This window comes from Lichenostomus cassidix, chromosome 19 (genome assembly GCF_008360975.1).
Source record: "Lichenostomus cassidix isolate B80296 chromosome 19, HeHo_3.0, whole genome shotgun sequence".
Taxonomy (NCBI): Eukaryota; Metazoa; Chordata; class Aves; order Passeriformes; family Meliphagidae; genus Lichenostomus; species Lichenostomus cassidix.
Window position 1 is genome coordinate 10,476,124 of NC_139499.1, and position 23,111 is coordinate 10,499,234.

The following is a 23,111-nucleotide window of genomic DNA, read 5'->3' on the forward strand; positions in this document are numbered from 1 at the left end:
GCCTCTCTCTCATCCCACAAGTCCATCCCATCATAAGCATCCCAGGCAAAGCAACTTCTGCTCCCCAGCTGCGAGGAAGCATCAATGTCCTTCAGATGTATTTACACCCAACAACAGCAGGACTTCAGAATAACCAATAATGTGAATTTTCTTGAGTAGTGAGTGCTGTTAGCTTTAAATGGAGCTGTTGGACTGTGGATGCAGCACCTAGATTTGCTGAGCTATGAAATTAAGTTCTCAAAGATTAGAAAAGTGAGAATTTAGGGCCAGAACATCACTTTTGATAAACAGCTTTTAGTGTGCTTTAAAGCTCCTAGAAGTAACGCCTGACTGCACATGTGGTTTGCTTCCTGAGCCCCCCGCAGCGCCCACGGGCTCTGGGAGGGACGCTCCGGCTCAGACAGGTTTTACTTAGAATTTATGGGAGAACAGTTGTGCCGGTTCTGCCGGGCGGGTTGGGTGGGTGCTCTTACAGCGAGCAAGGACCGTGACAGAACCAGGGGCAGAGTCCAGCCCCCAGCCTGTGCAGGTGTGGCCACCACTCACCCCTGGCACTTGTGAGGGATTGGATGAGTGGGGGGCTTGGCGAGGCCAGGCTGCCAGGGCCCCGTTTTGGGGTTTCCTTCCCCCGCTGGCTGTTCCCGAGGCACTTTGGGATGCTCGGCGTGGACTTGCTGTAAGTGTTTAAAAGGCTGGAAAACGGACTTTTCCCTGGAGCCCCGGATGGGATCCAGCTGGTCGGTGGGAGACTCGGGGGTCCGCAGCGCGGTATCGGGGGCACTGTGTACCCCTCCCGGCTGCCCCTCGGGGCTGCCCCGGTGGGGGGCATTGCATAACGCTTTACATAACCGGGCAGAGCGCTCGGCCCCCCCGCACCTGCCCGGGCCAGGCTCCCGCCCCGGGTACCCCGGGCGCCGGAGGGGGCGGGAGCGCAGGAACGGACGCGCCGCCCCAGCCCCGGGGCCGCTGCAGAGGAACCTCCGCCGCCGCGGGCTCCGAGCGGGGTCTGCGGCCCCCCGCCCGGCGGGACCCCCGGCATGTCCTCCGGCAAGGCGGCGGGGGAGCGGCGGTGGGAGCTGGTGCGCTGGTGAGTGCGGCGGGGCCCGGCGGTCCCGGCTGTCTCGGGAAGGGGGACCCCAGAGGGAGCCCCGCAGGGGCTCAGTTTGTGGGGGGTCTGGGCTTTGGCCTGGGGGAAAGGAGGAGAAACCGGGCTGGGGGGACCCCGGGTAGGGCTGAGGGGACGCGGGACCTCGTCATGGATCTGGGACTCTGCGGGACGCTCCGAGGGGCGCCGCGTGGTCCCGGCTGTAGCAGGGGTTCTGTCTGTAGGGCGGGTTCTGGCTGTAGCAGGGGATCTGTCTGTAGCGGGGCTTCTGTCTGTAGCGGGGGTTCTGTCTGTAGCGGGGGTTCTGTCTGTAGCGGGGGTTCTGGCTGTAGCGGGGGGTCTGCCTGTAGCGGGGGTTCTGTCTGTAGCGGGGGTTCTGTCTGTAGCAGGGGTTCTGTCTGTAGCGGGGGTTCTGGCTGTAGCGGGGGGTCTGCCTGTAGCAGGGGGTCTGTCTGTAGGGGCTGTTCTGGCTGTAGCAGGGGATCTGTCTGTAGCGGGGGTTCTGGCTGCCCCAGCCGGGGGGGCACATGGAGGTGCAGGGAGCGGGTGGGTCCGCGCTTGGAGGGGGATCGCTGGCATTAGGGATCCAGTAGGGGTGGAAGAGTCGGAGCCCAAAGACTTCTTGCGCTTGGGAAAGGGTCCTGCCCACTTAGGAGGAAGCGTGGGAGCGGCAGCGTGCCGGGGATGCCGGGGTCCCCCCGCCCCGGGGGAGTCCCAGGGACACGCGTGGACTGCTGAGGCTGCTCCGAACTCTGGGGCTTGGAACAGGGCAGTGGCGGTGCCCGGAGCAGCCGGGACGAGCTGACATTGGGAACAAGCTTTCTCTGTGTTCTTTTATGTTGAATTGTGCAGTTTGTGACGTCCGAAGCTTGTGACTTTTGAGCAGGGCGCTGCGGCGATGCTGCCAGGCTGTGGCTGGATGACTCCGTGGGGATGCTGATGGAAGCGCTGGGATGTGGCCCAGGCTGGCCCCGGCAGCCCCTGGGCAGGAGCAGAGCCCAAGCCAGGCCGGGGCTCAGTGCCAGAGCCCCAGCTGGGGTGGGAGCCCCACAAACCCGGGCAAGTAGGCAGAGTGGGAGTCACTGAAGTTTGTTTTTCCCTCTCTCCCTCCCTTTCTCCCCTTCCTTTCAGCCAAGGACACTTTTTCCCTCACTCGCTTAGACCCAGCCAGCAGCTGCTTAGCCTGGCTGTTCTGCATCCCCACTGCCTCAACCCCACCCCCCTTCCCAAAGGACATTCTGGCTTCCCTGCCTCTGTTCTGTGCAGGGTTATCATGTACCAGAGCTGCAGGGAGCACTGGGATTGCACCATGCTTGGTTGCTTTTAACTGGAAAATTGGCAGGTCACTCTGTGCTGGGGATGCTCAGGGAGCCTTTCAGGTTTCCTTTAGCTGCAGTGGGAAGTCACAGTGCCTGCACTGTCACTGTGCCACACTCCACAGGACCCCACAGTGCTGGGCTGGGCTGAGTGGGCTCAGACAGGCGGCAAGAGCCCAGCAGCAGCTCACAGCACTGTGGTACATCCCCCTGGCCCCATCCAGTGTGGCCAGATCCCTGCAGTGAATGTTGGGAATGAACCTCCTGGAGCATCCATGTGCAGAGGAAGGGACATGAGCTCTCCTCAGCCCTGGCCGAGGTTCACGGATGCTGCAGCCGTGTGTGCGTGTGTCTCCAAGCAGTACTACAGGGGCTTTAACTTATTAATCACTTGCTGATGAAATTTCATGTTCAGAGGAGTGTGTGCATAGTTCAGCTGGCTGCTGGGATGGAGGCAGGCTGCAGGATTTTGTTCCAAAAGATGGGAACAACTGCAGTTACCAGAGTTTTGCTCACTTAGCAGGGAACCCATACTCCTCTAATCGAATTAATAATCATCAATTCACTTGAATATTACTTAATAAGCCCCAACATCTGGTCTGACATTGAAGTGATGCTAGAAAGGCATTAGCTTGGCCTTGGAGGCAGTGGTAGCCTGGGGACAGGGCTGGTATGGGGGGTGGGTGGGTGTTGGGGGCAGGCTGTGCCCCAGGATGGTGGTGCTGAGCAGGGGGTGCTGTACCTCTGTCCCCTGGTGCTGCTTTGGAAATGTTTGCTCTGCTTTTCTGAACATGGTGACTACTGGTGCCTGTGGGTCTGATCTGAGGGTCTTGCACGGGTCAGGGGCTGTACACGGGTTGCAGCTGGCAGCAGCCCCACAGATACCCATCTGGAGGGTGCAGGGATCCCTCTCTGGGGTCACTCTCAAGGGATGGCCTGTTCCAGACCTGACCACGGGCACATCGGCTGGTGGGCAGTGAGGAACCGGGGTGGCACAGGATGCAGGCAGATGGGCTGTAAAGTAATTTTCTGCTCCCACTGAGGAACGTGGTGGTTTGGATGTGCAGCTCTGAGGGACACTGCCGAGGCAGCTGCTCCTGTGTCCTGCCGCTCCCTCCCCGCAATCCAGCGCTGATGAATATTTCAGTCTCTCTTGATGTTATTTTTAGGTACGTGCGAGAAGGCCGCTTTCGCATTGAGGAGAGGACACTGACAGCTTTCCAGTGGCTCTACTCACCCCACCAGCACCGCATCGTCAGCCGGGCAGACCTGAGCTCCCCCAGCAGGTAAGGGGGGCCGCTGGGTGCAGGGCTGGGGACTGTAGGGAGCACTGGCACATCCCCTGCTGCTCGCTCTGTCACAAGCCCTCGTGGTTTTGACACAGGCCTCCTGAGCCCCAGCCTGTCTGGGAGCCCTGTGATACATGAATATCTTGGGCTTTGCTTTAAAATAAGTGCCAGGTGCAGCAGGTGCACCAGGAGTGGCAAACACCATGTAAGAGCTGTTTAGTTTGAAGAAGAGGAAAGGACAAATTACTGCCTGCCTGTCCAAACTTTTCTTGTAACCCCCTCCATGCTTTTGGTTGAGGATCTGCTTTATGCATGCAGCACATGAGAGATTTACTTAAAAAACAGATGGGAGCCAGGGGCTGTGTTTCCCCCAGCCATCAGTGATCATTGGAAAATATCTGTTCTGATCCACTGATTTTGTTTGGTGCTTAAATCTCCCCTTGGGAGTCACATCCCAGGCATGTGCCATGGCTCTTCCTGCTGATGCATATGCATCGCTGTTGGTTCCCATCCTGTGTTTGATGATAAAACACCATTAACATAAAAGCCTCGTGGGCCTCCAGACACACAAGAGCACAGCATCTGTTCTCCGGCCTGCAAAGAGCTCTGGAACATGCCGAGTCCCTGAGTGGCTGTGATGCTAAAAGCTTTTCCCTCTCCATTTCAGCAGCAGTTTTGTTCCAAGAGCCCTTAAAACCCTGAAGTATTTATCTGCCTGGAATTGCATGGACAAGAATAACAGCAGAAGGGTGGCTGCAGAGGAAGGGGGTACCCAAAAGGCCTGGGTTTCCCAGGACAGGAAGGGCTGTGGGTACTCTTCATGCAGAGCAAGCAGGGTGGGGATGGAGGGAGGTGACAATCACACCTGGAAGAGATTTCTAGGAGCGTGAGGAAGGTGCCAGCTGTTCTCAGCAGGGGCCATGGCATACACCCCTACCACTGCCATTTGCTTCCTGCAATGGGAATTCCTCTGCCTGCTGCTGGAGAGGCTTTCCAGAAACTGGAATGACTGTTTATTGATTTTAACTAATTTTTGCAAATTGCTTTCAGAGATTGTGTTAACCTCACCCTGATGCACGTTTCATTTAGCACATGCAACTGAAATGCATGTAACATAATTTATAATTAATGTTAAATGCTGTTTGGGTTAATTTCACTGGGTTCGTTCGATTTCCCAGAGGGAAGGTTACCTGGAAATTTCCGCCTGGGAAGTTACCTGGAGCCATCTGGAGAGTCTGTGGGACACTAGCGGCCAGTTATGAGCGGTGTCTGTCTGTGTCTTACTGGGACAAAATGTTTGTCTCCCAGGGCAGCCCAAGTGCAAACTCTGGCTCGGCAAGAGCAGCCGCTGTGGGGCACAGAGCCGCTGCGGGCTGCGCCTCCTGCCCCGTGGGATGGCAGTGAGGAGAGAGCCCCGCCGAAGGTGTGTTACCGCCTGTCAGCCTCGCAGACCGGGCAGGACACCGGGCAGGGCACCGGGCAGGGCACCGGGCAGGACACCGGGCAGGACACCGGACAGGGCACCGGACAGGGCACCGGACAGGACACCGGACAGGGCACCGGACAGGGCACCGGGCGGGGCACCGGGCGGGGCACCGGGCAGGGCACCGGACAGGGCACCGGACAGGACACCGGACAGGGCACCGGACAGGGCACCGGGCGGGGCACCGGGCAGGGCACCGGGCAGGACACCGGACAGGGCACCGGGCAGGGCACCGGGCGGGGCACCGGGCGGGGCACCGGGCAGGGCACCGGGCAGGGCACCGGGCAGGGCTGGCTCTGTCCCCCAGCCCCGGTGCTCGCGCGCGCTGCGGGATCCCGGGGCGGCGGGCGGGGAGCGCGCGCGGCTCCGCCCCGCTCCGATCCGATCCGATCCGCTCCGAGCCGCACAGATCCGAGCCGCACAGATCCGAGCCGCTCGGCCTCGCATCTCCCCGCACCGCACCGCTCCGCTGCGCCCCGCATCGATCCGCCCCGCCCCGCCCCGGCCGGCCTCGCATCTCCCCGCACCGCACCGCCCCGCACCGATCCGCTCCGCCCCGCGCTGGGCCGGCTCCGGCACCGCGGCGGGATCCGCAGGCAGCGAGCGGCGGCACAGCGCGGGGCTGCGGGCTCCATCCTCGGCGGTACGTACGTGCTCCTGGCTAGGGAGCCCCGCGGGACTCGCCCAGCGCGGGCAGACCGGCCGCGGAGCTGCCTTCGGGGCTCTCGGCTTCTCCGTCTGCTTTCGGAGCTGCGGTGCCAGGGCAGGGGCTTGGGGCCGGGACCGGGGCTGTAAGGGGTCTCAGAGCTGTAAGGGGGCTCTGGGCTGGGGCCTGTGGAGCTGGACCCGTGTGTGGGAGGACGGCGAAGTGGTTGCCAGCGCCGCTCTTAAATATTGACCGTTCGAGGAGGCAATTTCCAGCAGTCCGTGCGGGGCTCTGCCTGCTGTCCCCGCGGGTCGGGGTGGTGCGGCTCGGTGGGATGCGAGGGGCTTTGTCCTGCCTCCGCCAGGTACCTCCTTGGCTGGGGAGCCCCAGGTGTCTGCACAGAAAAGGGACGTCTGAGCTTCCCTGCGCCCCACGCCAGTCTGCTGCTGTCCCTGTGGGAGGCTGCAACTCATCCCTGACAGGGAAGCACTGCAATGTCTGCTCACCAGACTGAGCATTTCCCGCCACCCTGCTCATTCCCACAGGCAGAGCCCCGGTGTGCCTGGTGTGGAGCTCCACGGAGCCTGTGAGGGCTGAGTGAGATGTCACTTGCGTCCCTGGTGAATGCAGGGTGTGAGATGGATCCTGCCAGGTTCTGCCGTTTTCTGCATGCTCTGGGCGCTGCTGTTTTGTTTAAGACTGCTTGTTATTTTAGTAGCAGAAGGGGCATAATATCTGTCCACACGGCACGTTTTATTGAGGGTTGGAATCACGCCAAGGAGTCTAAATTCAGATCCAACACGCAGTGTGATTGCAGGCAGCAGGCAATGCACACACCACATTTCACAGATACTGCCTTATCCCTCTGCTGCTGGTTCCTCCCACTAGGGACAATAACCATAGCAGCAAAAATGCTTTTTTCTTTGCTTGTTTGTTTTATCATTCTTCCTTCCCTTCATCCCTAAGCATATCTGTATGGTAGCTGGGTCCTGAGAGCTGCTCAGAGAGGCCCTCTGCTGCTGCTGCCTGTTGTGTACCTGGTCAGATGCTCTGGTGGTTGTTAGTAGCTGCTGTGGAAACAGGAACAGGACTTCAGCAGCAACAGGAGGAGAGACATTTTTTCCAGGACCTAAAAACAGCTCATTCTCCACAGACAGTTTTGCAGTTTTGTGGGGGTAGATGAATCCCTGCTTGGAGTTAACATCTGCCTCCAAGCTGGATGTCAAACCAGAAAGACTGTTTCTTGACTCTGATTTGAGTGCAGCCCAGCTCTTGCAAAACCTGCCCAAAATGGTCAAAAACTATAAGTGATGTTGGCAAGAGGTGGCGGGATTTGGAACAGCTCAAGTGCAAGCCCCGTATTCCTTGTTTGCAATGTCCAGAGAGAACCACACACAGGTTTGGCCTCGAAGCCAAGCCCAGGCTGCTGAGGTCTGACCTTGCATCAGCACAGCTCGGCCTCAGGCAGCCACTGACTCCCCATGTGCTGCCGAGGCTGGGGTGTAGGGCAGGGGGTCTGGGAGGAACGGCCCTTGTCAGGGGAAGGTGCAAGGACACGTGCTGGGTCAGTGAGCCCTGCTGAGCATCACGGAATCACAGAATGGTTTGAGTTGAAAAATCATCCAGTTCCACCCCCCTCCCGTGGACAGGGACACCTTCCACTAGATTTTTCCATCTTGTGTAACATCTTCACAAATATTCTGAGCCTCAGTTAGGGGTTTCGGGTTTTTTTGTTTCTTTACTTCAGTTATTAGGAAATTGTTCCAGAGATTGTTTGTATTGAAGATTAGAAACCTCCTGATTTCCAGCCAAAGCATGTTCAGGTCTCTCTCATTCCCATGCTTTCATCCTGCCCCCACATTTTCCCAGCCCTGGTTTTCAGTTTAAGCTGTTCTTTTTCTGTCTCTCCACAATTTCTTCATTGGCTGCAGTCACCTCCCTCCCCGCTCCTTGTTTGTTGTGTGAATTGGGCCAAACCGTCTCCGGTTCCTGGCGCAGCTGCCAGTGCCAACCTGCCACTGGGAACAGGTTTTTTGTGGGAAGTTTGCCCCAGTGCATCCTCCCTCCACCAGCCCCTGCACTGGCTGGGCAAACGTGCGATGAGCTCCTGCTCCTCCATGCAGTGGAGACTGGGAGCTGCGGTGTGGGATGCGCAGTGGATGTGCAGGTAGCCATGGTGACAGTGCCCAGGGACCTGGTGCTGGCATGGCAGCTGCTCGCCTGCCTGCAGCAGGGATGACACCAGGCACAGACAGGAGCACGGTGGGGGCAGCGATGCCTGCCCTGCCTCCGGAGCATCCTGAGCAAGGCACCCACGTGGGCATTGTGTGGATGCACAGAGAACCTTCCCGCTGGATCTTGGGGAGGCACAGTGCATGTGGATGTGAGCCTCTGCTGCTTCCCTGGAGCATCCTCCCTCAGGCTCCACTTGCATGGGAAGGGGGTCTTTGGAACAGGTGGAGAAAACGGGCACAGAAAATCTGCTAGCAAGGTAGGACTCTAAAATGAGTGGACTTGAGAAAACAAGCAACCATGTACATCAAATTCACAGTGGGCTGAGAATCCAATGAGCCTGGGAGCCCATGTAATGAGTTTCTGCATACAGGGCTTCAGCAAGACATGATCTATGTCCCTCTGCAACCCTCTGCTGGTTCGTGTGATGGTGGGAGAGACCAGTGGGGCTTGGGGGGCACAGCCACCTGGCCAGCACAGGGGCCAGGTTGTCAACTAGCTCCTGTTGGTTTCCTGCATTCCTCTCTGTACTGTGGTTCTCTCCTCTGTGCTGGGTGCTGGGAAAAGCTGGTGCTGCCATATCTGGGTGTAAGTATCCCTCTGTACCACTGTCTGAGAAGTGTTGTTTTGCAGGTCTAGTGGTGGCTTCCTCCAGGATCTGTTTTGTAGCCAATTCCACAGAACTGAGCAGGAGTGATCAGATCACTTTGGACATAGGGATGAGTCTGTGAGCCATCAGTGGCTCCTCAAGAATGTGGAAAAGGAGTTGGAGCACGGTTTGCAGCTTGGGCTGTGCATGGCCTTGGTCTCTGGAAGGTTTCTCTGGGAACTCTCCTTGCCTCTCCTGTCCTTTGTCCAAAGCTCTCCTCTTGGGTGACACACAGCCTCCCCTCCCAAGGGTGGTGGCCAAGGGAGCTCAGTGCTTCTGGCCTGAGGCTGTTGATCAGTAAAGAGCCACCCCTGAGAGCAACCTGGGGTTTGTGGGAAGTTGCATTTAAGACATCTAGTTTCTCTTTTCACTTCAGCAGTACCATAAAGGGGAGAAAATAGTGTTAAAAATATTCCATGAACTGAGTCAGAGGTAATTCGGACACTCTCTTTCTTTGCTCTGATGATGCGCACGGCATGTTCTTCCTGCCAGGATAAAATCTAATATTTCTGGGTGCCCACAACCTTCTTTAGAATCATAATAGGAAGCTGAATGCCCTCAGAGTGCTGCAGGCAATATTAAAGCACTAATGATGCAATCAGTCCCTTACCCCAGTAAGAAAGGGACGAATCACGCTGCCCTTGCTGGGCACAATCCTGCTCTGGGGTGTCAACAGCAGTGTGGCACCCTGTTCCCAGTAGGCAGGGGCTGCTCACCAGGTTGGGTCAGAGCAATGGGATCCTGATTCTGGCAGAGGCCCCTGGGCAATGTTAATTTAGACTGGTGCAGATGGTACGAGGAGCCATCCTCCCCCAGGGTTTTGTTCCCTAATTTTGGCTGCTCGGTTATGATTTGCCTGTGCCTGATCTGAAAGGAGGAGTGGTTTTTTTCCCTTTTGTTTTTGAGCCCAACTGTGTGAAATACCTCGGGGGGAAGAGGGGAAGTGAGAAAATGTCATTGCAGAGACTATTTCTGGAGGCACTGCCATGCGGTGAGATGGTGCTGGGCAGGCAGTGCTGTGGTACCCGGGAGCTGGGGTTGGGTCCTTGGTGGATCTTTAACTTTGTCTTGTTCAAATGCAATTTGTCTCCTGCATCTCCTGGCTGATGTGGCCCTGGGGGGCTGCCAGATGTGTGGGGATGGGGAGCAGGCAGAGCTCCATTTCCACCACTGCCAGCCATGGGTATCCCTGGGCGCTGGTGTGGGGTGAGGTGGGCCTGTGTGGGGACTGCCCACACCTTCCTGGGCAGTGGGAAATGGAGATGTTTCTCTATGGCTGTACCAGGGTCCTGCCCTCCTGTGCTCTGAAATCCTGGGGTCACTCTGTGCTTTAGCACAGACATGACACAAGGAAGAGCTGCTGGAGTGATTATGATCTGCTGACTGGGGTGACCTCCCAGCAAAGAGCACTCAGGTCCTGCCTTGCTGCATGTCCCTGTCACCCTTCTGTGTCACCTGTGGCAGATGTGAGTTCACGAAGCAGCAGAACAAGACACAGTAGATGATGTGCAGGGGGAAAAGTCTAAACCTGGCCATTTCTCTGGGACTCTCCAAGCTGTTCCTGATGTGGTACCAGCTAAGGTCAGTGCTTCCCACAGCCACTATCACTCCCTGTCCCACACCTCTGCATGCAGGGCCATGCTGGAGCAGCTGCACCAGCTCTCATTCCAATGTGCAGCAGAGTCTGGAAGCTTTTATTTTCAGGCATGTTAATTGTGAGCAGCTCAGTTGAGCTGGGCAGAAATCAGCTGGGAGGAGTGTAAGGAAGACATGACCTGGGGGAAGATGAAGTGAGAGGATAACGTCACACTGCTGTTGATGCAGAGCTTTGACATGGATCGTGAAGGCCAGGAACAAACGTGCTCCAAGCAAATGTCTGCTCCAGATATTTTGTAGTACCTGAATTATGGCTTCAAAGCCTGCAGCATTTTTCCCTTTTCTTTTAAAATAATGTCCTTAAGAGCTCTAAAATTCAAAGAATTTCCATCATTTCATCCCTTTAAGGCTGTGGGCAGAAAAGTAGGAGTTGAAATAGATGGATTTCAATCCAAGTTTTTTCTCTGGAATGGAGTGATTTCTCTCTCCAGCTCCCTATACCCCCTCTCCCTCCACCTCTTTCTTTCACACATCAGACATAATTCAAATGTCTCTCAATTTAAAGCGTTTGGGTGCTTGGATGAGAGTGCTGGGCTAAAGCTACCTCAGACTCAGGAGCCAGCACTGCCTGGAGTGCCAGCACAAGGGAATGCTGTGTGTCTGCACCAGGCGTTGGCTTGGATCACCAGGGTGGGAGGTGAGTGTTCTGTAGCCAATCTGGCCGGACCTTGGCAGTCAGAGGTTTTTTGTAGGCTTTGCAGTGGCTGTGGGACAGAGGCTCCTGGATCCCGTGGGCATGGCAAAGGCTGTGTGGCTGAGCAGCTCATCCCATCCTGGCTGCAGCACATGGCTCTGCTCTGCTGTTGCACTGTGGCCCCAGGGTAGCAGAGCTCCCTCTCTCTGCCTCTCGATTGCTGAGGGCTGCTCAGCATTCCCACCCTTCCTGCTCAGTTTGACCGGTGGAGGGTGATCCCTGGAGCAGCCCAGCTCTGAGTGGGTGCAGGTGGGCACTGGTGGTTGGTTTGGGGAGGTGGAAGGGGTGAGGGCACCTGGGCACCATGCCCAACCCTGAAACTGGGGTTCTACAATGTCCAAAGTGTGGTGCAGGGAACAGCATCTGTTTTCATGGGATTTATGATGGATGGGAGCTCACACCGAGCTAGAGGTCAGCATTTCCATTTCCATGGGATTTCAGAAGCCTGGCTGTTAAAGGACAGGGGGAGTTTGGGTGGTGGTCAGGCTGCAGATGTCACTTCAGCATTACAGAGCTGCTGGGGAACCAGAGGAAGGAAGGCAGAGGAAGGTGGCTGCATGGGAGCTGGTGGGAGATGCCTTGCCGGGCTCTGTGGTCGTGGGATTTGTTTGCCATGAGAGGTGATGTGAGGGGCTTTTTGCTCACTGAGGTCTGATGCCTTTAGTGGGATTTCCCCTGAGGGACAGTGGAGGGCTGGGTGGATGTTCCCGTAGCAGGGAGTCATGCTGGTGCTGTGACTGCAGTGCTGGCATTTCAGGGACAGAGAGGAAGAGGCAGATCACCACGCTGCCACCAGTGACCCTCTGGATCAGGCCTTAGTGGCCAGGGCAGCCTCAGTGCACAATGTTTGTGGGCAACACTGTGCCCTGCTGCCCCTGCACTGCTGGTGGTCCTGCCATTAGGAGAAATACGATATTTGTAGTGTGAGGTTGCGAAAAGCCTGCGGCCAAGAAAAGAAAAGGAAATGACTTTTTTGGTGGTGTTTGTGTGTGCGCGTGTGCATGCGCTGCTGCGCTGGGGGGGCTGACCGGGACGTGCTGGGGTCCCCCAGCCCAGCACAGAGTTCCGACGCCAGCAGGAAGCACTGCTGCGGCTGTCCCCACACAGCTGCCACTGTCCCATCGCCGCTGTCCCCATAGCCACAGCGCCCTGGCAGCACCGAGCCACCAGCATGTTCCAGAGGAAGCGCAGCGTCTCCTTCGGCGGCTACGGCTGGTGGGTGCCTTCCCCTTCCCTCCTTCCCTCGCTGCTGGGAGCCATGTGAGGAGCTTTCCTTCCCTCCGTGGCTTCAAAGCAGGAAGCAGCATGCACTGTGGCGCCGTGCCCTCCCGGCAGAGCCCTTCCCACTGCCCCGTGCCAACAGGAGCATGTGGGCGTCGGGAAGGACCTTCTTGCCCCTGTGCCCGCAGGAAGCCTGGCACAACTCCACCCTAGCAAAGCCCGCAGGTGCCGGGCAGTGAGGGCACCTCCCTGGGGGCTCATGGTGGGCTCCTGTGGGCACGTTATCTCCAAGAGTGTCTGCCCCTGCTCCTTTTTCTCCCTACTGAGGCCCTGCTGCCTGCTTCTCCTGCACTCAGATAGCGATGCTTACAGCCTCCTTTGGCACCTAGGCAGCAAGCTCCCTCCTGGTCCAGGGCAGCTTCCCAGCACCACTGGCACCTCCATGAATCATCCATGCTTTGTCTGTCCTCAGCAGAGCACCACGGCTGCTGCCTGCACCCCGAGTTTAGTGGGGCTGTTTGCTCCTGTCTCTTCCCTCTGAGAGGTATTGATCTGTAGGGGAACTGCTTAAGAAAACAACACTGTTCTCCCTCTGCCTTCCCTTCAGGTCTCCTCTCCGAGGTGTTTTATGCCTATTCCAAGTCCGTGCTGTGTGGTTGTGATGCTGTAGTGGTGTTGGGTGTTTGGGGCAGAAGGTTGCTCTGCCACTCCCCATTCCGCAGTGGCTGTAGGGGCTGGGATGGACAATGGCAGCCCCGGTGCTTTCAGAGGAATGTGGTGCCGTGGACTTGAAACTGCTTGAGACCGGCTGGGGGAAATGCTGAGTAACTGTGAGGGCTGTGGGAGGGCAGCTGGTGCGCCGAGGCTTTCGGCAGAGTCCCCTGGGATGGAGCGCACGCTTCGCTGAAGCCAACAGAGCTGCCTTGGCTGGATTGTGCTTTCTTTACATACAGATGGGAAGGGAGCACTTGGATAAACTTCTGTATAAATAAGTGCTGTGAATGGTGGGCTCCTTTTGTGGTGGCCAAATCGAAGTCCTTGGACAGCTCTGCCCCGCAGTCGCTGTTGCAAGCAGTGGCTCTGCTGCCCTACTGCCCTGGGGGCTCATAGGAGCTTCCCGCTGCGGTGGAGCAGAGCCGTGACCCTCCTTGGCAGGGGCATTCAGGGCCAGCTGGGCTTTGCTCTGGTTTTTGTCTGCTATGCTCTGGCAGTTGCAGGGAAAGAAAACCATGAGCTGGAGAGTCACTCAGGAAAATGGGATCTGCCGGCTTTGTGGGGGCTGTGCCAGCTGTTGGGGGCTGCACTGGCTGTTGGGGACTGTGCCAGCTTTGGGGGGCTGTGCCACCGTTGCACTTGGGCTGGGGGAACAGGACATGGGCTTTCCTTTAGACACCATGTTAGTGTCTGCATGGTGGGAGGTGCGGGGGGAGCCCCATTCTCCATGAGCTGTCCGGATGCTCCCAAGGGGGTTGCTGCACTTCTCCCCTACTCTCTGGAAACCCCTGTGCGCTGCCGGGAGAGCCCTTCCCCGGGCGGCTGCTGGAACAGAACGGACCTGCCCAACCCCTGCCTGCACCTGCATCTTCTCACGGTCCCGGCCGACCCCACCCTTCCTGTGGGGCTGCGTGTGAGGTGCCTGGGCACACCCAGCCTCCGCCTCCTGCTGTGGCTGCACTCGCTATTTCCAGCCTCTGCTGGGCTGGAACTGGTGGTTTTTTTTGTTTGTTTGTTTGTTTTTTTCTTCTCTCTACCAGCTGCATTTGCTGCCAGCGAGGTCCCGGAGCAGTGTGTTTGTCCTGGGGGCAGATGTGGTGCCCCACTTCGGCTGTAGGGATGCACATGGTGTGCAAAGCCATTGTGAGCGATGCCCCAGGGCTGGTGCTGCCAGGGCCGGGGAGCCCCAGGGCTGTGGGGCGTGGGGTGTTTCACTTTGCCTGCTCGGGAGCAGAGCAGGGCAGGGCGGACAAACGGCTCTAAAGTCACACTGCAACTGCGGTTTCCGCGTGTGGGTTTCTTTCCTGTGTGGTGGGTTTTTTTGTTTGTTTGTTTCTTTTTTTTTTTCTTCCCTTCTCACTCTAAGAGGCCAAATAACAACAACTGTTTTTCCTTCCCGTGCCACTCGTGCAGCCCCCACTCGGGGTCAGGTCCCGTGGGAGCTGCCCCAGCCACCCGCTGTCCCTGAGCTCCTTTGCATCTGCAAAGTTTGGAAACAGCTCTGCTCTCCAGCATGCTCTGATGTTCAGTATGATTTAATGATCAACAAGGTCGAGGCAGGCTTGTTAGGTATTAAGTCACAATAGCAGGTGCCCTAGGTCTATTTTTAGGAACAGCAGCATGCTGGCTCTCCAGAGTGGAGCATGGAAGCTGATGTTTGGGGAAATGCCTGGAACAGAGTTCCAGCGGCTATGGGGTTTTATGAGCGCAATGTTGGTGCAAGAGAGGGACGCTGGGAAAGGTAATGGTGCTTCTGCCACGGTGCCTGCCAGGGACCTGGCCCTGCTGTGTCACCTGGGGATGCAGCCACCTCCTGACAGTGGAGCCCAGTCGGAGAGCGGAGAAGGTAGAGCTGGGAGCGGAGGGGAAGCTGTATTTCTGTGGCCATGCTGTGTCCTCTGTGATCACAGTACAAAACAAGAGGGATTTGGGGGTGTTATTTTGCTGTTTGGTCTTTTTTTGAGATGTAGAATTGATTCTGTGTGGCAGATAACAGAGCATTTTCAGTGACTGCCAAAAGGCATTGTTTTGCATTTTGAGACATTACTATGATTTGCATTAATTAATATTAATATGACTGTAACCACAATGATTCTGAGGAGATGAGCACTCACTAACAGTGCCAGGGAAACGAGTGAAGCAACTGGGGCTCCTGGTCCCACATGAGCCATCTGAGGCTGGGAGTGATGGGGCTGCTCTGTGTTTTGTCTGCCTGGTGCCAGGTTGTGTTTGTGGTGTTTGGTGGGATCTTCCCAGCATGTCAGGGCTGTCACAGGTCCATTTTCTGTAAATACATGTTTTGTGGAAGCTGTGCTTTGGAGAGAGCTGGGACACAGGCTATGCCCTCTTCTGCTGCCCAGCTCACTTCTAGCATTCCAGGCTGTGAGGCAGCAGTTCTGCACTGGTCACCACCAGGGAAGAACTAGGGGAATTGTTTCTTTCTTGCTGCCAGGCTTCATTTTGGGTTAAAATTTGGTTGATTTTGTTTTGTGATGAATTCTTTCTGTGGTGATCATGGTGTCAGTCGGTGCACTGGCACCTCCAGAGGATATGCTGAGGTCGTGCTTGGCAGCAGCCCCCAGTACCCAACCCCCTCCTGGCTACATCTGGAGCCCCTGCAGTAACACCCTCCTCTGCTCTCTCCCCAGGATCGACAAGACAATGCTGGCCAGCCTGAAGATCAAGTGAGTACCTGGCTGTTCTCTCAGTGATTTGCCGTGGGATGTGTGGTGCTGGGAGCTGGCTGTGTGTGGAGGATGCTATCCTGGGAGCTGAGCTCCAGCTGGTGCGGTGGAGTCCAGCCATGTCCGCCCACTCCAGGACAAGTGTTTGTGCAATGTCCCACAGTCTGTTCTGCTGAAAGCCTGGAGTGAATCAGGCACTGGGAGATTACAACACACACAGTGACTCGATCGCTGTGAGATCAGTGGGCTGAGGTGTGCATGGGGCGATTCACAGGGCACCAGCTCTGCCTTGGGGGTAACGGGGGTGGGAATCAGCATGTCAGGCCAGCACTGAGCTTCTGGGTGTAAATCCAGTGAAGTCTGGAGGTTTTGTATTTTGTTTTTCAATTTCGCAGTCTGGAGAGATGGTGAATGTCAGTGGGAAAGTGAATGGCTGTGACCCAGCTCCTCCCCTGTGCTGCTGAGGGGCTCTGGGCACTGCTCTGGAAGGGGTGGAGATGCCACTGGGGCCCAGGAGGGTGTGTGGACTGGCAGTGTTACTCGGTGGGTCCATCCTGGATTTGCCACAGACTTCCTGGACACTGGTGGGTGGTGTGGTTTGTGCAGCTCTGGCAAGGCAGTTGTTGGGCCAGGTCCTGTGCTGCGATGGAGTGAGTTGTGTGATGTCACCATTCCTACTGGGATCTGTCCTCGGCTGGTGGTGAAGGTCAGGAAGCAGTGGCACTGATGCTGTCTGCTCCCCCAGCACTTGTGGCTGTCTAAGACCTGTCTTGTTCCCACCAGCCTTGTCCTCCCAGCTGCACATCCTGCTGGAACGGTACTGATCCCTTCCCCTCCCACTGGGGTGCATCCTCCCCTCTCCTGGATTCCAGATAAGCTCCCTGGGTCGGGGGTTCCCCATTGTGAGCACACAGCTCCAGCAATGTCAGCTACTCTGTGCTGATACAGAAATACTCTGGCCAAGCCTCCCCTGGGCTCCAGGCAATGCATAGGGTGATGGCTCATGTGGTTTCCCTCTATAATCGTTGTGCAAATTATTCATTAATGGAAAAGTATCCGGAAAGCCTGGGGGAGCTGCTGCCTGAACGAGCCAGCAAATGCCCGTTGTAAATGGCACAGCAGAATCGCTGGTGCTACGCTCATTGCTCAGGTTGTGCTGAACTAATGAGAAGTTTAAATCAATGTTTACCACTTCAGGGAGTGGAGGGAATTCTCTGCAGACTTTCCTTTTCCCGTGAAGCTGAGGACTGAGCTGCTCCTTATACTCTGCCATACATGGTGCCCTGATTTTTTTCCAAGGTTGGTGCAGCAGTTCTGCAGCAGAACCCCCTGGTTCTCTCCTCTCCCCACCGTGCCAGGCAGCTATACTTGGAATGCCGTGACAGTGCTGTGGGCATGCTGCCGTGTTCCTGCCTGGGTAGGGTGAGGGTCTGGGGCTATGATTCTCTCTCTCTCTCTCTCTCTCTCTCTGTCCCTCTTGCCCTGGTGAGAGGAAGGAGTTTCCTTGGAGCTTTTGATGAAAATCCACTGGTGTTTGCAGCTAATGCTTCCCACAGCCCCGTGGTGCTTCTGGTCTGTGGCTAGGCTGCTTCATTAAGTGGTTCTGTAATTGGGGTTCAGCCAGAGCCACGTTTTATATTTGTAAAAGCTTTTAAAATTATAAAAATATGATAAACCCAAACGATTTTATAGCGCCCTCTTGTTATTGCTGCAGCCTCTGTCTGAGTGTCCTGGTTTAACCAATGGCACAGAGGAATGGGAAGTTTTCTTTCCCTGTATGAGTTACAACTGAAAATCTGAGCTGCTTTCCACATGCCCTGGAGCACCTCAGGGAGCCTCGTGCTGCTGCAGACATCGACACTGCCTTGCAGAAAGCTGGCAGGGGAACAGCAGCACGTGGTGGTGGATGCAGCTCCTCAGAGGTGGTGTTGGGAGAGATGGAGCTGGGCAGTGGGAGGGCTGAGCCATGCACGGCAATCCCTGCCTGTCCTCCACAGGGATAAACTCGGCTACACTGGGTCAGGATAAACTCACCCACGCAGGTGGCACCGGGGCATCAAAGCAGTTTTCCCGCTGCTTGTCTCTCGTTATTCTTCTTCAGCTCGGGTTTCATCAGTTCCTATGGTAACCATGAATGTGTCTGAGGGACTGGAGAGCATGAGCAGGCACTGCAGAGTGGGAGTGTCGGGAGAGGTGATGGGTGGGGATCCCTGGCATCACAGGCAGGGCTCTGCTGACCCCTCTGGTGACAGGTGCTGACAAAGGTGCCAGGGCAGGGAAGGTGTTGCACAGGACTGGAGCATTCCTGGGCAGCTGCTGCCAAACAGCCACACTCACTGCTCGGCCTCTGTGCCATGCCCAGGAAGCGCTGGGGAGTTTGGGTCTGGCTCTGCCCTGTGCCTGCCAGGCAGAGGAACCTGAGAGCGTCGGCGCCCAGCCAGGAGCTGGCATGCCTTGTCCCACCAGTTGGGCTTGAATATGTCCTGGCCATGGTCAGCCCTGGCTCTGGAACCCATTGTCCTGGGCTCCAGAGCCAGGACTCATTCTTTTGTACTTAAAAAACAAAAACAAAAATTAAAATCAGTAAAAAAAGCCCCTCCTTTAGGCAAAGAGTCACCTCTTATTTTAGCCTTATAAAGCAAAAATAGCACCAAAATAGTAATGTCTTTGTGGAATGGAGGAGCCATGTACAACAATTACTGGGAGTCAGTGTGTGTGCAGCCAGAACTCACATGAAAGAGCATGTGATGCTCCTCTGCTGATGGGAGCAGGAGGATGAAGGTGGGAAGAGATGAAAGATTTACTTGACCTTCATAAAAAGAGCTGTGTCCAGGCTTGAGGCTCTTTAATATTTGATGGGCTGGAGCTGAGTTAATGGGAAGATGTGGGAATGATTTAGCTTCTTGGCGGTGGCTGCACTGACTATTGCACTAATCCTGGAGGTTTGTGCTTGGGTCCTGTGAGGACAAGGTCTGGCGAGCAGATTGCATCTAAGTAAATTCCTTTGACTTATTAGCACTTCATAAATGGATAATTGCATGCAAATATATGTTTTGCAATTATATTTAGCTGGAGAAGCACATGCAAAGGAAATACTGTCAGAACTACTGCAAAGCAGCCAGCTGCAGTGCATAGGGAGGCTTCCCATCTCCCTTGCTTTGGAGTTGCTCCTCTCCATGGCTGCTGAGCGTGGAGCCAGCCCAGTGTAAAACTCAGCAATGATCCCCCCCAGCCAGCATGCCCAGGATGGTCATCCCACTTCTGGAGCCTGGTGGAACCCCTGGCAGTGACCCCTTTCGGCCACCGTGCCTGGGGATGGTTATTCCAGCTCTGGTGCAGAAATGCCAGGGAAGGACTGAGTGTGCAGGGCCAGGGTGCCCTGGACTAGCAGAAAACTTTAAATTCAGTTAAAAGCAGTGCTGGGCTGGAGGGACAGAATGAGGCTGGGCTGAGTCTCTTGATGGGTCAGTGCTGGATGGGTGTTAGTTGTGCACCCAGCAGAGTGCAGGGCTGTGGCAGCTCGGAGAGGCATGGCTGGGCATGCCAGGCAAAAGGAGTCCTTGTGTGGGCAGAGTCTCCTGCTGGGTTCCTGCTGGAACGCAGCCCCTTGCAGTGCCAGGGAGCTGCAGGTGTGTGGCCAGGGATGGTGACAGGTCCCTGCTGCTGGCACAGGTGGTGGCTCTGCCGTCCCTGCTCACCATCAGCTGCTTGAGTGGCTTGCCAGGATGGTGGCAGGGCCATGGTCTGTCCTGCCCCAGCCAGCCCGACAGCTGGTGGGAGATTTACCAAATCCAGCCACTGCCAACGTCTCCCTGCTATCTCTGGTGAGCAGGCGGGAGTGCTTCCCTCTTCGTGGAAGGGCAGTTATCGCCCTGGCCGCCTGCCGACACCCAGCCCTGCACCCACACAGCATCCTCCCAGCACGTCTCACAGCCTGCCTGGGACAGAGGAAGCTTTCACAGGAGGAGGAAGGTGCTGTCAGCTCTGAGGACTTGGACTGTTTCAGCCATTTAATCTGGTAAGCCTCAGCTATATAAAATTTCAGAGTGGGGGAATGGGTACTGGCAGAGCTCCACTGGTGCTCCCCCTCGATATTTGACTCTACGCTTTCTCTTCGTGGCCTGCTGTAGATATTTGGGCTTATGTGAGGGTTTATTCCTGCAGCAAGCCCAGCCATGGAGCGGAAGAGGTGGGTTGGGATCTGTGGATGCAAGCGCTGCTTCCCGGTGACGTTGGAGGTGGCGCAGCGGCGCGTTCTGGTGTGTGCCGCCCCGTCCATATGTTGAAATGTTGTTGTTGCTGTCAGACAGCCTTCCCATATTTAAAGCTAGATTATCCACAATTACATCTGCCCAGAGGACTGAGCAGCCCCACGTGGGTCTATTTTTAGCTCTGTCTCAGAACTAATAAACTGTGCTGGTTTTTCCTCCTGCCATATTTACAGCCTGCCAGGCTGGGAGCTGTTTGCAGTCAGAAGGCGGCTGCTCTGAGAACAACCACCTTCTGAGAGCAAATATTGTCGTGATGGGTGGAGGGAGCCGTGATGGCTGCGGTGATTGAGGCACCATCTGCCTGCGGGTTCACTCCCTGTCGGCAGGAGTCACAGAGATCACCCAGGCAGGCTTTGGAGGGGCTCTTGCCCCACTTGACGTGGCTGCTAGCTTCCCCTCGGCCCTAGCCGTGTGTCCACTGGCCTCCCCTGGGCCATGGACTTGTGCTCACTCGCCACCAGGTTGGGTGTGATTTGGGGACCGTGAGCAGCCCCATCTCTGCCGAGCCAAGGACCGCAGAGCAGGGTAGGCAGTGCCGGCGTGGCAGTGCAGGCATTCTGCCAAAGCTTGTGGTTTGTTCCTGATGATAATTTTGTTAATTGCTGTGCCGCTCCTGCCGGCTGTCGCTTTTCCTGTGAATTGGCAGGGTCCTGGCCTCCTGCCGCCGGCCGGCGCCGCCGAGCCCCACGGTCCGACAGGGATGGGCGGCCGCTGGCACCCAGTGGCATTCCTGTGCCATGAAAGGCTTGATGCTGGCAGGGCCATGGTCCTGGACTGGAAATGGCCCTCCCCATCTCTGCCATTTTATTTCCAGTGGGCTTTATGATGCTGTGTTTGCTCTTAGTGACCCATACAATATCCAAGGAACTCCCATCTTCCAAAGCCTGTTGTGAAAACACCGCTCCTCTCAGGCTCCCACCCTGAAGAGATATGTAGAGGCTTGACAGGTACTTGAATAGGTCAGAGCTATATTCTGAGTCTCTGTGAAGTCTCAAAGGTCAGTCCTTTCAGGCACTGTTCTGTCTCGTTCCTCTCAAATGTTACCGATGTCACACCAGGGACCATGATGGCTCCTTTCTCCTACAAGCAGTATAGTGTTAATCTTTTCCTGTTTGGAGTGCAAAGTCCACTTTCTAAAGCCCTGACAAGCTGATCCAGGTCTCTTGTTCGTGATCATTGATGAGGTTGCACAGCATGAGATGATTTGAAGAGGAAGATGATGCATTTGCAGCTAAAAACTGCTTCATTTTCCATCTCTTTTTATCTGGAGCAAGAAGCAAGGAAAAAGCTGTAGAGCAACAGAAACCCCTTTCTCGAAGTGATTGACTTCAGCACGTTCCCTGTAGTATGGATGTGTCAGAGATAATTCCCATGTTTTAGCTCCACAAATTATATGTCTTTTAACGCTCTCACATCAAACAAGGTGTGCGAGGGAGGCAGGTAATTGAGACAGTGTCATCTCTGGAGAGTCGCTGGGGCACAGGCGCTGCTGCTCGTGCTGCCACCCGCTGTGGCACCAGGACATGTTCCATGACCACTGGCTGTGCACCACGATGAGCACAGCACTGGGGCACAGGTCCCTCACAGGGTTTCTGGAGGTAGAAGGCACTCCAGAAAGGATGCCACTGCAGCAAGGGGGGGCTCAGGGGAGGGAGTGACAGCAAAGCTGCTGGGGAGGGGAGTTAGAGAGGCCCAGGCACATGTTCTGCTTGGCCAGGCTCCTCCTCACAGAATGTGATTAGTGCTTCCCTGGAGGAGGAGCAGCCCCTGGAGCCAGCTGTGTGTCCAGCATTGCCACCAGGGCCTGCCTTTGCAGCCACCAGCTGTCCTGCTTGCTCTGCTCACTCTGCTCAGGTGAGGAGCTGCTCCCAGCCTGGTGCAGCCCACCGTGCTGGACCCTTGCAGCACCTGCCTGCCCAGCAGTGCCATGGTCCCTGAGGCCAGACTAGCAAAACCCCAGCTTGTGTTTCGGCTGTGCAGTGTGGGATTGGTGCCACTGTGCTGCATCCTGTGCTGTCACTGAGTGCTTTGGGCTGTTTATTCCGAGACTGGCTCTTGCAGAGGTGGGGCTAAGGTGGTGGCTTTCTGCAGAAGTGAGACACAGGTCAGCATGTCCTGTAGGTGCTGGTCCTGCACCTCTCCTGGCATTCCCCTGCCCGTGGCTGATAAGAGCCTGTGCAGGGTGAAGGGCAGCTCTCCCTGGAGCACTGGGCTCAGCAAGCAGTGCCTCCTGCTCCCATCTCTGTCCGGGATCACCCCCTCCTCCCACATCCCTCGCAGCATCCTCCTGAAGGGCATTGCTTGGTTGAGGTTAAAGTTTGGGCCTAATCCTGAACTTCTTGGCTGGATTCCAGTGGTGACTAAATGGAATAATGGCTTTAGGGATGGCCTTTGCTCTGCATGGGAAATAGAGGAAGGACCAGGGGCTGAGCAGGGTGCTGGTGGTGCTGGAAATGTTGGATGAGTGGCGCACGTTAGTGGCTGTGCATCCCAAATGTGGCTTTATTAGTGATGCTACTGAGGAATGGTGACATTTAGTTCACTGATTTGCTAGTAAAATTCAGAGGATCTGCTTGTGCTGTAAAGACTAATTTCCTGTGCTGATTTGATCCAATTTAATTGGATGCTGAAATCTTGGAGCTCATCTCTTCAGGAGGCCTGTGTTCACAGGGAGAAATACCCCAAATTATCAGGAATACAATTTCCATGTAATTGTGCTGCTGTCATGGCCATGACTACCTTGCTCTGTGCCAGCCGTGTTGCAGCTATTGCTGCCCCCAATCGCCACCACACAGCCACACTGCTGGGCAGGGAGAGCCCAAAGGTGACTCACTCCGGCTGCCACAATTATGGGATAGTGTTTGGCTCATAGCCAAATGGCACACGGTGGATGGGAGAGGTGTGCAAGAGACTCCTTGTACCCACAGCTTGCTTTGTTCCTTGATAAATGAATCTTGGAGAACCACCCACCATTCATGTGTCGATTGCACGGTCATTGTTCCAGGCTCCTGTCACTGATGCTCTCAGGTCACCACTGCTCCTTGGTGGTTTTCTCGGAGGAGTTCTTGGTCTGACCGTGGCTCAGTGCTGGGGCACTGCTGTGCTGGGGGAGCCTTGCTGACGTGTGGGGTGGGAGCTGGGGCTGCCCCAT

At 56.1% G+C, this 23,111-nt stretch overlaps 1 protein-coding gene across 15 annotated transcripts in view; it reads left to right on the forward strand.

The window, feature by feature from the left end:
- Nucleotides 1-942: 942 nt before the first annotated feature.
- The window catches only part of RAP1GAP2 (RAP1 GTPase activating protein 2), a 52,674-nt gene continuing 30,505 nt past the window's right edge, over nt 943-23,111 (forward strand). For 8 of the 15 annotated variants that reach the window (XR_014855784.1, XR_014855785.1, XM_085078631.1 and 5 more), the window contains exon 1: nt 19,558-19,707. Coding sequence is in view for 7 of the 15 variants with exons in the window: in XM_085078637.1 (XP_084934763.1) it covers nt 1,038-1,087; nt 3,591-3,707; nt 15,654-15,689 (203 nt within the window). In the remaining 8 variants the exon portion in view is untranslated. Of the gene's footprint in view, nt 1,088-3,590; nt 3,708-5,636; nt 5,837-12,080; nt 12,286-14,626; nt 14,747-14,831; nt 14,852-15,653; nt 15,690-19,557; nt 19,708-23,111 lie in introns of those variants that run through there. The other 7 variants (XM_085078637.1, XM_085078638.1, XM_085078641.1 and 4 more) reach the window with 5 other exon arrangements.